The sequence below is a fragment of the Podarcis pityusensis genome (assembly GCF_964106645.2).
Source record: "Podarcis pityusensis genome assembly, chromosome: 11".
In the NCBI taxonomy this organism is placed as follows: domain Eukaryota; kingdom Metazoa; phylum Chordata; class Lepidosauria; order Squamata; family Lacertidae; genus Podarcis; species Podarcis pityusensis.
In genome coordinates this window covers 62,911,132-62,925,455 of record NC_138036.1, presented here as the reverse complement: position 1 = coordinate 62,925,455, position 14,324 = coordinate 62,911,132, and the positions used below count along the sequence as shown (strand labels likewise).

General features: G+C 41.6%; 1 protein-coding gene and 1 long non-coding RNA gene across 3 annotated transcripts in view; both read left to right on the top strand.

Moving 5' to 3' along the window:
- Positions 1 to 14,324, top strand: part of ENTREP1 (endosomal transmembrane epsin interactor 1) — a 29,513-nt gene that overhangs the window by 12,835 nt on the left and 2,354 nt on the right. Inside the window, exons 7-9 of one of the 2 annotated variants that reach the window (XM_080972757.1) lie at positions 7,500 to 7,626; positions 8,512 to 8,590; positions 12,537 to 12,686. In XM_080972757.1, coding sequence (XP_080828883.1) covers positions 7,500 to 7,626; positions 8,512 to 8,590; positions 12,537 to 12,686 — 356 coding nt within the window. Of the gene's footprint in view, positions 1 to 7,499; positions 7,672 to 8,511; positions 8,591 to 12,536; positions 12,687 to 14,324 lie in introns of both variants that reach the window. The other variant, XM_080972756.1, reaches the window with a different exon arrangement.
- Positions 7,678 to 8,469, top strand: LOC308458443. Its single transcript, XR_013977418.1, has 2 exons — positions 7,678 to 8,039; positions 8,126 to 8,469. It is a non-coding gene; the product is annotated as an uncharacterized lncRNA (long non-coding RNA).

The following is a 14,324-nucleotide window of genomic DNA, read 5'->3' as shown; positions in this document are numbered from 1 at the left end:
TCACAAAGGGAGGTCACTATGTTCCATCAGCGAAAAGGCTGTGCAATTGGTGCTGTGCAATGCCAGGTCCTTAGGCAACAAAACCGCCACCGTGCGTGACTTTTTGTCTCGCAGGGGATTGACCTGGCTTGCATGACGGAGACCTGGGTACGGGAAGACAAAGTAGTCTCCCTACATGAGATAACACCCACAGGTTTCTCTGTCCTCCATCAATCGCGGACTGTGGGTCGGGGGGGAGGAGTAGTGTTTGTTAATTCAGAGCTCTTCCATCACCGGCGATCTCCGGCATTGAATGCGTTGGTCTCGTGTGGGGCACCAAGGAGAGCTTGGCTGTCTGGCTGGTGTACCGACCACCCAGCACACCGGCAGCCACCCTGTCAGACCTGCTGGAGGTGGTGGCAGGCTGGGCCTTGGAGTTCCCAAACCTACTGGTTTTGGGAGACTTCAACGTCCATGCCGATGCCGCTCCCTCCTCACAGGCTCTGGACCTAGTGACTTCCATGGCAACACTAGGGCTCTCCCAGTTTGTTTTGGGCCCCACTCATCAAGCAGGCCACACGCTGGATCTGATCTTTGGGGCTGGCATAGATGTGATCATGCTTCCCCCTGTGGAAGTGCCATGGTCTGATCACTACGCTTTGAAAGCCAAGATTGACTTCCTACTCCTCCCCTGCTCGGGTGGCAAACCTATTTGGGCTCGTCCGCGAAAACAGATGGATCCTGATAGATTCCGACAAGCCTTGCGGGACCCTGCTCCTCCTGGCGACTCATTAGATGACCTTGTTGAGGACTGGAATAACCGGCTCTTGGCAGCCATTGATGAGATCGCGCCTAAGCGCCCTCTGCGACCCCCGTCGAAACCGGGCCCCTTGGTTTACTGAGGAGCTCCGAAAAATGAAGCAGGATCTCAGACGGCTAGAGCGAGTATGGCGACGGACTCGTGACGGAGCTTCAAGAACATCCTATAGGACGCTTATGAAAGCCTATGAGATGGCTATGAAAGCTGCTAAGAAATCTTACTTTGCAGCTGCCATTGCATCCACTAGCTCTCGCCCGGCACAACTTTTTAGAATAATTAGGTCAATAACGTCCTTAGGAGGACAACCAAATTTAAGCACAAATTCGATCCACAGCTGTGAAGCATTCGCGAGCTTTTTTGCGGAGGAAGTCCTGTTGCTCCGCCGTGACCTCCCTGCCAATTTAGATATAGTGACTGAACTGGAGGCCCCTCGACTTTTGGACCATTTCAATTGGATACTCCCTTCTGATGTGGATAGATTCCTCCAAGTTGGTAGGCCCACACCTGCCTCCTTGATCCGTGCCCGTCTTGGCTGATTAGGGAGTGTCCAGATGTCGTGCGGACCCCCCTGGTTGAAATTATCAATTTGTCCCTTAGCACGGGGACATTCCCAGGGGAACTGAAGGAAGCAGTGGTGTGTCCACTCTTAAAGAAAACTTCACTAGATCCCTTAGACCTATCCAATTACCGCCAAGTTTCAAATCTTCCATATCTGGGTAAGGTAATTGAGAGAGCGGTTGCTGAGCAGCTTGATAGGTTTCTGGAGGAAACAACGGCTTTAGATCCATTTCAGTCTGGTTTCCGTCCTGGTTTTGGGACTGAGACGGCTCTGGTTGCCCTAACAGATGATCTCCGTAGACAACTGGATCGAGGCAGGTCAGGACTGCTGATTCTTTTAGATTTGTCAGCAGCCTTTGACATGGTCGAGCATGATCTTCTGGACCACCGCCTCGCAGACGTGGGGATACAGGGCATAGCCCGTAACTGGCTGTGCTCTTTTATCTCTGGTCGGGCACTGAGGGTGGCACTAGGGAGGGAAATGTCGTCACGCCATTCCTTGGTGTGTGGAGTGCCGCAGGGCGCAATTCTCTCCCCGATGCTTTTTAACATCGTTATGCACCCCCTTGCCCAGATTATCCGGAGCTTTGGGCTGGGCTGTCACCAATATGCTGATGACACTCAGCTCTATCTGCTGATGGATGGCCACACCGACTCAGTCCCGAACGCACTGACCAGATGCTTGGAAGCTGTGGCGGGATGGTTTTGTGGGAGCCGATTGAAACTAAATCCTTCGAAGACAGAGGTCCTATGGCTGGGTCGGGATGGCATGGGGATGAGGGACCAACTCCTTCTCTTGCGGGGGCCCAATTAGTGCCATTGCCTTCCATTAAGAGTTTGGGTGTAATCCTTGACGCCTCCCTTTCCATGGAGGCGCAGGTTACCTGGCGCAGGCAGCCAAGGCAACATTTTTCCACCTTCGCCGCATCAAGCAATTGGTCCCTTACTTTTCCCGCCCCGACCTGGCCACAGTGATCCATGCGACGGTCATCTCCAGGCTTGACTACTGTAATTCGCTCTACGCGGGGCTGCCCTTGAAGCTGTCCCAGAAACTCCAGCGGGTGCAGAATGCTGCAGCGAGGCTCCTCACAGGGTCTCTGCCATGGGAGCATATTCACCCAGTGCTTTTCAAGCTGCACTGGCTCCCGGTGGAGTACAGGGTCAGATTTAAGGTGCTGCTTTTGACCTTTAAAGCCCTTCACGGCCTAGGACCCTCATACCTACGAGACCGCCTCTCCTGGTATGCCCCACGGAGAGCCTCAAGGTCCATAAATAGCAACACCCTAGTGGTCCCGGGTCCTGGTGGAACGCTCTGCCTCATGAGACCAGGGCCCTGCAGGATCTGATTTCTTTCCGCAGGGCCTGTAAGACAGAGTTGTTCCGCCTGGCCTTTGGCTTGGAGCCAATTTGATTCCCTCCCTCCCTTTCTTTTTTCTTTTTTCTTTTACTTCTCCTTCAATGAGGCATTTTAATATTTTAATGTTTCAATATTTTAATGTTGTATTTTAATTTTGTTTTAAGTTGTAATCATTCAACTTGTTTTTATTATTGCTTGTTAGCCGCCATGAGCCCGGCCTTGGCCGGGGAGGGCGGGGTATAAATAAAAAATTATTATTATTATTATTATTATTATTAGGGTCTTTAATGCGAAATCTGTTTCCCAACTCCTTTATGCTTCAAACGTCTGGTACAATGGTCTGTTTTCTAAGTGAGATGGGTTCCAAGCTAAGTTCCCTACTTCACGCCCCAAACTGTCCCTAACTCAGTTCTACTTTTGGAAACAGGTGAATGCCCACTCTCCACCAAAGCATGGTGGGCTGCCTTGAATTCTGGCTGTCTGATATACCCTGTCAGAATAGGCTCTGCTTATGCTGTCAGGGTGTTGACTCTATGAAGCATATTCTACTACAGTGGTACTACCTTGGTTCCCAAACTTAATCCGTTCCGGAAGTCCGTTCCAAAACCAAAGCGTTCCCAAACCAAGGCATGCTTTCCCATAGAAAGTAATGCAAAATGGATTAATCCTTTTAAAACATTTAAAAACAACCCCTAAAACAGCAATTTAACATGAATTTTACTATCTAACAAGACCATTGATCCATAAAATGAAAGCAATAATCAATGTACTGTACTATAAAATAAAAAGATAGTATTGTAGATGATAAAAATTACAATTTTTTTTTTCTTACTTGCACTGATGGCAGTCGTTGTTTGGATGGGGGGGGCTTTTATCCATTTCTGCAGTCACACAATCAATCCATCAGTAGCTGAACTGGGTTCCGCACGGTCACAGAAACAAATGAACAGAAAAAGCCTCAGAAACAAAAACGCAAAATAAAGAGCAAAAACCAAAGCGCCAAACTTAATCCGTTCCGGAAGTCCGTTTGACTTCCGAAATGTTCGAAAACCAAGGCACAGCTTCTGATTGGTGCAGGTGCCCTGGAAACAATAGCCAACAGCTGCATCAGACGTTCAGCTTCCGAGAAACGTTCAAAAACCGGAACACTTACTTCCAGGTTTTCAGCATTTGAGAACTAAGCTGTTTTGAGTGCCAAGGCGTTTGAGAACCAAGGTGAGCAGTTCAAACAAGCCAGGGATCAGTTAATTAAACCTCTGTTAACTGGAAAATCTGAAACCTTCCACCTATCCTTGGAGATATGTCAAATGATACTATTCTGGCTGGGGCTAAGTTCCTCTTAGAAGTATTAAGAAACAGAAACCTACATACTCGGATGAAGCATAGTGATCGCCTTGGAACCCTTTTCCTGTATTTCTGTTTTATTTTGCTTTTGAAAATGTTTTTGGGGTTCTTTGGACTGAAATAAAGTGTGTGTGTGAATGTAGAATGAGAGGTGGTGCTATTTTGTGCAGCAAAATGTCTTAGACTTCCCTGACGTCCATTAGTATCCATATAGAACTTAAAGAAGTAACTTTCTCCTGGTGTAAACTATATACACTTTCTTATATATGTAATAGGGACGCAGGTGGTGCTGTGGGTTAAACCACAGAGCCTAGGACTTGCCAATCAGAAGGTTGGCGGTTTGAATCCCCGCGACGGGGTGAGCTCCTGTTGCTCGGTCCCTGCTCTTGTCAACCTAGCAGTTTGAAAGCACGTCAAAGTACAAGTAGGTAAATAGGTACCGCTCTGGCGGGAAGGTAAACGACGTTTCCGTGCGCTGCTCTGGTTCACCAGAAGCGGCTTAGTCATGCTGGCCACATGACCTCGAAGCTGTACGCCGGCTTCCTTGGCCAATAAAGCGAGATGAGCGCTGCAACCCCAGAGTCGGTCACAACTGGACCTAATGGTCAGGGGTCCCTTTACCTTTATATATGTTATAATAAAATTGGTTTTTGCAATTTTAGAAGATAATTCACTTTTAGAATTTTAGCAAATGGTATATGATGATATATTCTTAATTATTTGTGTCAATTAGATAAAAATAATTTGTGTACTTTGTACACATAATTTACTTCAAAATATAGGCTTCTGTTCTGTTGCTCTGTTCTCTATATTCATTCAAGGGACTGTATTTGCAGAACTTTGCAGAAGATACCGTACTAGTTACTAGTTTAACTATATTTTTCCATGGGGAGCAAATTTTCATGTTGTTTAGTTATTTTATAATTTGGAACTGAGTAAATAGGAAGGCATAAAAAGTGTAAAACAGGAATACAGTAATCGGTTGGTGGATTGCTCTAGTGAGATACTAAATGACATCTCTTGGGACCAGTGACTAGATACTAATACATATGATGATTTGCCAGACCCTGGTCCCCAATATCAATCCCATAATAATAAATTTAGTAAATGAGTAATTGTACCCTATTTATAATGTCTGCTTTGAAACCTTGCTAGTTAACACCCTTCTCCTTAAATTGTGTTTTTTTGCAAAGACTTTAATTATCTTGGCATTCTGTTACTGACGTTTGGAGGATCTTAGCCAGGGTGGGGAATTGGATCAGGCCAAGAGGCCAGATGGTTACCGCCCCCCCCCCCCTTGTGGGTCAAGTTTGGGTGCTGCTGCCCACTTTCACCATTTTGGCTCAGAGGTTTCTAGAATTGGTATCTGAACACCTAAAGATAGAATTCCTCACAGATGTATCTAGGATATGTATTTTCTCCCATGGAACATTCTCCTCTTTTGCGAGCTGTCGTATCATAGTGCATGCTTATTACCTAGTTCTGTATACAAGTATAACATGGTGCCATCCCTATTTGAATTATATGAGATGTTTTCCCTTTCATCCTGAACTGAAGGGATCTCAGCTTTCTGTAAGGAGGCAGTTTGAAAGCTGCTCTGCAACCTTTCAGATGTCAAAAGACCAGCATTCTGATTCCAGGACGGTTCCCATGGAGCCTGTCCCTTCTGTACAGGCCTGACTTGTCCCAAAACATTCCCAAGTGCCTAACCAATCCAAACTCCTCCTCCCAGCACCCCTATCTCTTTCCACACGCTGAGACCTCTTAGCTTTACCTCTTCTACTGTTCCTGCACATCACAGGAAGATACATTGCATATATATCTTCTTAAACTGATTGTGGAGCCAAATCAATTATCTTCTAAAGCACTGAAGGAAGGAAGCTACACACAAACACTGTACTTTATACATGCTGAGCATTTCACTGCTACCTGCAATCTTGCTGTCATCCCAGTGATGAAAATACTAATTAAGTAATTGCTAATTGAGATAACACTATTAACTGTTAAGGCTTCCATAGGGGAAGAAGGAAGAAGGATAACAAGTGAATATTTCATTAAGAGCAAGGATAAGTTCACAATTTTGTGTTGAAGTAGTATGGATTATAAGCTTTCTTTGAGAAGTGTATGTTTTACGTTTTGGTGGAACACTATTACCGTATTTTTTGCTCTATAGGACGCACTTTTCCCCCTCCAAAAATGAAGGGGAAATGTGTGTGCGTCCTATGGAGCGAATGCAGGCTTTCGCTGAAGCCTGGAGAGCGCTCTCCAGGCTTCAGGCAGCTATCCGTGGCGGCAGCTGATAGTGTCTTGCAAATGGAAATGGCTTGGACTAATGGAAAGTAAATTGATTGTGCAGGATAAAATACTAATCAAATGCTGGCCATCCCTGCCACCTCCTGTAGTCTGCCTGATCTATACAGAGTCATTACTATGCAGATTCCCTTCATCAAAATAAAAAATAGAAAGCAAGAAGTGTGAAACAAAGCTAAGTGAAGCAGAGCTCATGGAAAGAGTGGAACTGAAGTGTTTCCCTGTCTTTTCCCTAGTCCCAGATTGGTCCACCTCTCTTCACTCACAGTAAAGTAGGAGGATGTTGAGACACATTGGACTCAAGCAGGTTTTTACCCCCTGCTGGTTCCCCTAAAAAAAATAATCTCAAAAAACTGGAATGGTAATTATTGCTCTTTACTTAAATCCTGTAGGTATCAGTTTCAAATTTTCATATAAAGCCAACATACTAAGTAAAGCATAGCATAATAGACTATTTAAGTATGGGGAGTTTAAATATATAGGCACATTATACACCAGATAAAAATATGTCTGTTAATTAGGAAATTTGAATGGCTTAGGATTCAGAGTATAAAAGTTTGCTGTCTAAGGGATGAGCGAGAAATTCAATTCACATTTCATGATCATGGCGCTGAATTTTCACACAGCCTGATCTAGAATTAGCTGTGAAGGTTTTCTAGAGCTGCAGCCTAAGTATGAAAAAGGAACTGAAGAATGTAAGGAAACATTAATAGCACATAGCAATGTGAGAGAGGATCCTTCTGGGACACCACAGAGGCCTTTCCTGCCGACCTCTTACCTGGGAGTCAGCTGTGCAGCTGGCTTAAAATATAACAGCATCTCCAGCTGCTTATGCCACTTTCTGTTGCTCATGTGATGGATTTCCAAGATTATGTGTCTAACTCCCAGCATTTATTTAAATCACATATACTTTTATTGGATTTAGTATTTAAATTATTTGGCTTATGTTTTCACAGATAACAGTCTCTGTTTGGGTTATGTTAGAGGCCCTGTGAAGATTCTTGAAAGAGTATCCTACAAATTGCTCTTCCACAAAAGAATGATATCTGCTGTGGTCACTGAATTCTGTGGGACCACTTTCCATAGAAGAGTCGAGGGAACTTTATAGCTGATACAACCTTTTTCTCCTAGGATGCTGGGTTCTGATGTCATCCCACTGCCACATATTTATGGAGCCAGAATTAAAGGAGTTGAGGTTTTTTGTCCGCTTGATTCCCCACCTCCTTATGAAGCTGTGGTTGGCCAGAATCATGCGCAGGTACTGTCCATTGGATTCCACCAACTTGATGTGCTTTCACAGCAGGTTATTGAATTTTCATTTTTCTGCTTAGGAATAAGTAGCTAAATACGTTCAGGTTTTAACTGGAAGTTGCTAAATTGGGAGTGAAAGATATTTAGCTAGTTTGGATTTTATGTCTATTGAGTATATACTTTTGCTTTTTTTGTAGTGTTGTTTTTTGTAGTATCCTAGTATTAGATTATATGCATCTTGACTATATACTTTTGGTTTTTGTAGTATCCTAGTATTGGATCCAAACATAGTCATGCACTGAGTAGACCCATTTAAACCAGTGGAACTCAGCCTCATTGATTTTCAGTGAATCTACTCCATGTATGGTGAGAATCAGAGTCCAGTCCCTAAACCTGAGTGTAATACTAGAAGCTGAAAAGGCATAAATAGTATCTTCAACTTCACTGGTAATCTGAATTTTAAAATATATATAACATGTTTTGCTGTAATACTAGAAGCTGAAAAGGCATAAATAGTATCTTCAATTTCACTGGTAATCTGAATTTTAAAATATATATAACATGTTTTGCTGTTCAAAGCAGGCTTTAAAAATAATAATGAAGTTTTCCCTGAGGGATAAGCTACTTTCCATTTGCATAACTCATTTTGATAATAATTAGTTTAAAAAACCAAGCATAATATGGTTTGTCTTGCTTTTTGCCCAGCTTCTTATACCCCACCCCCACCTATGGCCCAAGGATTATATGCTTGCTTGCTAGCTCTTTAATATTTATTAGTCTTTGAATGGGAGGATAGGTGTTGGTTTTACCAAGATACTGAAGAGCTCTTGAATTGTCCTTTCTATGAATTCCCTATTAATACTTATGTGGATAATGTTAATTTTTTATTTAGGGAAACACATTTCAAATTTCAGATGCTTCAGAAGCAGTGATTGGCTCACCAGGACAGAATGAGGCACAAGTATCTCCAGGTAAAGATGTAGGCTTGATTTTAAGTACTTGAAAAAAACGCCTTTGGAAGTGTTGTGGTGGAGTTGATGCTGAATGAATAAGCAGCCAGCGGATGCACCTCTGTAACAGATGTTTCCTACTATTGTTTTCAACAGTACAGCATCTAACATGGGATTTCATTAGAACAATTGACCACAGTTAAGAGTATTAAAGGTGATTCACCTGCAAAACGTGTTCCTAGAACCCCACATCAGGAATAAGGGGTGACTAACCATTTTTATCTAAATTATTATGGGAGAAAGCACCCTCTGCTTTTGAGCTTCAAACAAATTCATAGAAGATTCGCCAGATTGTTCAACAGTACTTTATAATTTTTTAAAAAATTATAGTGTAGCTTCAGATAAGAGCAAACAAAAAAAAGTATGCAGTTCTACCAAGGTTGGTCTGTGAAAAAAGTTTTAAATAGGTTTTGAATAAATGCATTGGTTTATTTAAACTTTTTTGCAGAAATGTTATATTCTATCAGGGAAATGTTGAATTCAGGAACCCTGATAGAATAAAGTTTATGGCTTTGTATCACTAGATGGATGAGGACAAACAGATTCAAGCTGACTTATGGTAGATTTCTGTTAATATAATGCTTTTAGAAATGTTGGTGGCAAAGAACGGTATTGGTTGTCTAACTGCAGAGCAGCTGGATGATGCTAACTTTGTGCATCTCTGGCAGAAATCCTGAAACATGGCTTTTTCATGGGAGGAGCCATCACAGTTCCTGTGCTAGCCAACTAGCTCTTGACCCCTGAACAAGACTTTGTCTGCCACTCACCCCATCTTTGCAGTTCTCCTGTTGATTTGTCCTTTGTAGGCAGCAGCTAAAGAGATTAGCAGATGGTTTTAGCAATTCAAGCTGATCTTGAATTGAATTGAGTTGAGTCTGTGGTTCAGCAAGCTTTTGTCTACACCCAGATGGGCAGGGTAGAAATAAAATTATCATCATCTAACTTATTTTCATTTCACTAGGAACTGGGCCAAGATGATCACACATGTACCCAAAACATTTGTTTCCAAAGCTAATTATATCATTTATTTATTTATTTGAATATTTTATTAGTTGAATATAAGAACAACATATAATCAAATACAAGCAATCAAATACAGTTTTCCCCTAACACCACCCCCCAAAAAAACCAGCCCCAACTACGTCCAGGTAATTACATTAGTAATATAATCAAATAAAAAATTATTTCTACAGTTGCTGGTTTAAAAAATATCATTCCACATGCTTCCATGTGTCTTAGGTGGTTTAAATGCATGTTCTTTCTTTGATGCATATGTAATAAAGGAGGACCATGTTATGTAAAAGTTATGTAGTTTCTCACGTTTTCTTTCACATACCCTTTCTGTTAACTTTTCCATCAAAATTAATTCCCAGACATAAGCATACCAAACTTCATATAGGTTCACGTTTAATGTCCTCCAGTGTCTAGCAACAGCAAGACGTGCTGCAGTTATAAGATGCACAATTAAGTCTTTGTCTCTAAGATTTTGTGCTTCATCTGCAAATATAGAAAGCAATGCTATTTTGGGATCTAAATTGATTGATTAAGATGTAATTTGTTCCATTTCCTGAAATATTTTTAACCAGAAGTTTTTAATCAATGGGCATTTCCACCACATGTGTATAAATCTTCCTTCATTCCCACAATTTCTCCAACATTGCGGAGAAATATTTTTGTCTATTTTGCTCAGCAATGTGGAATGCAAGTACCATCTGTGGGTTAGCTTTAAGGTGTTTTCTCTTATTCGGGCAGAAATAGCTCGAAAGGGCTTTTTGCCACATTCCTTCCCACAATCCATCATCAATCCCTTCTCCCAAGTCTCTTTCCCATCTAGTCTTCAACATGGAGGGCTTTGAGGTTGAAAAATTTACAATCACTTTATAGATTAAAGCAATTAGACCATTACCTCTAGGGTCTCTGGTATATAAAATATTTTCAAATGTAGTTAGTGACTTCGTCCCTTGTTTGCAGATTTCTGTGCTACTTATAAAATGGATGACTTGATGGATTACCATCCAATTGTGGGAAAAGTTTTGAACCATTTCTTGTAGTATTAATCCAGACAAAGGGGTGTTTTCTTTGTAAAAGTCTTTAAGCCAAAACAGGCCCACAATTTCCCATTTTTCAAAGGGGAATGTTCTGTCTCTATTATAGAAAGTAGGGTGAAATGCCAATGGTATTACAGGAGAAAGCTGAGAGGCCATCCTTGGGAACCATTTCTTCCACACTTTTAGATTAGATAATAAAGAGGGGTTTTCTAGCTCAGTAATTTTTTTTTATTAATTTGCCAAAATGGGACCCCTCTTACTGAATTCTGTTCATTTGGGTTTTTCATATTTAGCCAAGCTATTTGTTGAGATCCTTGAATTACCAGAAAAATGCTATGTAGATGGGCAGCTGCATACATGGTATTAGGTACTGCCACCTCCTTTGGCTGGTTTATATAATGCTTTATATGGTAACCTTGGCCTTTTATTCTGGTGTATAAATTTTAGAAGCATGTTTTGCCAATTTTGTAATTTTTTGTCTTTTATGGTTATTGGTAAGAATCTGAAGAGGCACCATCATTTTTATAGTGGCGATTTGGCCCAACCATGACAGCGAACCCTTGCTCCAAGTTTTCAATTTTTGTCTAATCTCTCGGATCATTGGACCAAAATTAAGCTTTTCCAAATTTTGAAGGACTCAACCGACTCCAAGTCTTTATTTGGTTTTGGTAGCACTATGATGTGTGTGCTTTTCCAAGTTCCATGTATCAGGCCATGATCCTTTATATCTGTAAATATTTCAGCAAGAATGGGGCCTTATATCATTTTTGTATTACAGTTGAACCTTGGTTTTTGAGCTTCTCAGAAGCCGAACAATTCGGAACCTGAAAGCCGAAAACCCAGAAGTAATTGCTTCCGTTTTTGAATGTGCCTCGGAGCTTGAACAGCTTCCACTTTGTTTCTCCACTTTTTCAATGCATTTTGCCAACCACCCTTTGGTCCTCAGTTTTTGAAAGTTTCAGAAGTCAAAGAGTCTTCTGGAACAGATTACATTTGAAAACCAAGGTTCCACTGTATTACTGAAGGAATGAACTTGGCCTTTTCTTTTTGTCCACAATGTTTGCTTCTTTGTGTTTGACAGATTTGAGATGGTACTCCTAATTTTTAATTGTTGTTATTTGGTGTTTCTGAATTAACTCCTTTTTCTATGGACCCAGCTGTTCAACTTGGGTGATGTCAGATTCAGACATCCCAGATTAAGTGGGCCTTTGTGCACAGGACTGAGATGTAGCCCTGTGTTACCTGGCAGGTCATTCAGCCTATAGAAGTCTCCTGTGGTCTACTCAGACCATGTGGAGGGTCCATCCCAAGAAACCTGCAATGGTAGGAGGACGCTTGCTGTTGGATGGGGGGGTGGGGTAGAGGGTGAGGATAGGGAACCAGCTCACCATGATAAGAATATATCTAGTAGGGCTTTGGAAGCCTTTTGTTCTGTAGATGTGAACGTTGTCACCTATGGTACCAGCTGCTTCATGAAATGACTGAATAATGCCCTAACATTTCTAAGATGTTTTGCTTAAACTTTGGTTCCTTGAGTAATGTGAACATAATTTTGCCAGATGTGACACACACACAGTAAAAATGTTTTTGGATGTTGCTCTAGAATGCCCTGTTGGTGCTACCTGTGACAAGGAGTATTTTTTCTCTTTTACAAATAACTTAGTGTGAGTAGTACATAGTTTTTTTAAAAAAATAATTGCTTGGGAGCCAATATTTGATTTAGAAATAGTCATAGAAATCTGTTTGAAATAAATATTAATACATGTCCCGAGGATCTTTTTTTCTACAGACTTCATTACATGCAAGTGTATTCTAACTGATTTTCTTTTCCCTTCTGAGTTGTTACTTTGTTTTTGCAGTAGGTGGTGAAGAACGTAATTCTATAACTAGAGAGACCACCTTGCATCCGGATGCCAGTTTAGTCCCTGCAGGAACCTCCAAGACAGTCCTCAAGCCTCTCAGGAAACGATCAAAAAGTGATCCTGTGATGCATGGATTTCCACCAAGAGGTGACTGGGGTTTTCCCCTAAGGAAATTTACTATAGCTTTCAGTTGTGGACCCACTCACTTTTATTTTCAGCCAGTGGACGGGAGTGAAGACCTAGACTCTGACCCTGTTTTTGCCCAATTGGGCAGTTCAGATTTTGGTGTTAGCAGGTTATCCTGCCATCCACAGTGGCAAAGGAGGTCCCAGTTGCCAGTCATGACAAATAGGCTTTTTGTCCCCCGGGTGGAAGAGGGGAAGCCGTGCTAGGCCGCAACTGCTGCCCACCCAAGAGCCAGGTAAGCAGCCATTTCAGGCTGCAAAATAAAAGAGGTCTGCAGTGGTACCTTAGCTTACATATGCTTCAGGTTACATATGCTTCAGGTTACACACTCCGCTAACCCAGAAATAGTGCTTCAGGTTAAGAACTTTGCTTCAGGATGAGAACAGAAATCGTGCTCTGGCAGCGCGGCGGCAGCAGGAGGCCCCATTAGCTAAAGTGGTGCTTCAGGTTAAGAACAGTTTCAGGTTAAGAACGGACCTCCGGAACGCATTAAGTACTTAGCCCAAGGTACCACTGTATTTGCATTTAAGACTTTTTGATCTGTAATTGGACTGATGCCTTGGAGGAGCAAGTTAACTAATGTAAAAATTGTGTGTCTGTCTGTCTGTCTTGTTAGTGTGTATTCCTTAGTAGTTTCTTAATCCTAGCAACAATTTTGTAAAATACATCTTCAGGGATGTCATTTTGCATACTACTACAAATAGTAGATGAAGTGTTAGGCCTGTATTTGCACTTTACCATTCAGATACTGTAGTTTTCTGTGTCTGACACTGCTGTTTGCTAAATTTGTTTAGTCCAAAAATGGGGGTCATCTTATACATAGATGGTAAATGCACAGGGCTTGGGTTCTGGTTCTTGAAATATGGCAACCCTAAGTTGGGCCAACTGCTGCAAAAAAAAAAAAAAAAAAAAAAAAAAAGCTCAGGAACTTAAGGCAACTTCCCTCGAAAAACAACTTGGGGTGACCTCCCCCCAAAAAGCTCAAAGTTGTTCTGTTTGATGTTTAAAATACTGATTTCTTAATTTTGGGTTCAAAAAAATAGGGGTCGCCTTATAGTAGTACTATCACAAACAGTTTTACCATCTTATTTTCTGGTTATGAGTTGCCGGTCTAGTGGCAGAGTTAAAGCCCATCCAATGAATTTTTGGCAAATACAGGATTTGAACTGACGTCTTTTGGGGCCAAAGCCAGATCAAGTTTCTGGAACAGAGCTAGAAAATACTAATAACTTCTTAAGCATCTGTTCCAGTCTGTTGTATGCCTATTCTATACAATACTAATATTTAGAATTATTTGAAGCCACCATTAAATTTCACGCCAACTAAGTTTTCTGCATCTAGTAAGCAGTCAAGACTGCTATCATGCAATCAAAGGCAATATTGTGCAAGTTGCAAGTAGTATGGTTGAGTGTGGATGACCATAGTAAGTCATAATAAAAACATATACTTCTCTGAAATATATATATCCTTAATACTGATTGACTCTACACTTTTGTAAGACCTATGATTATCAGGTTCCCTTTTTTATAGCTAAAGACAGCTGATCTGCCTTATTCTTTTGGGAGGTAGGAGGGTTTGGCAAACATCACATGCTCTGCT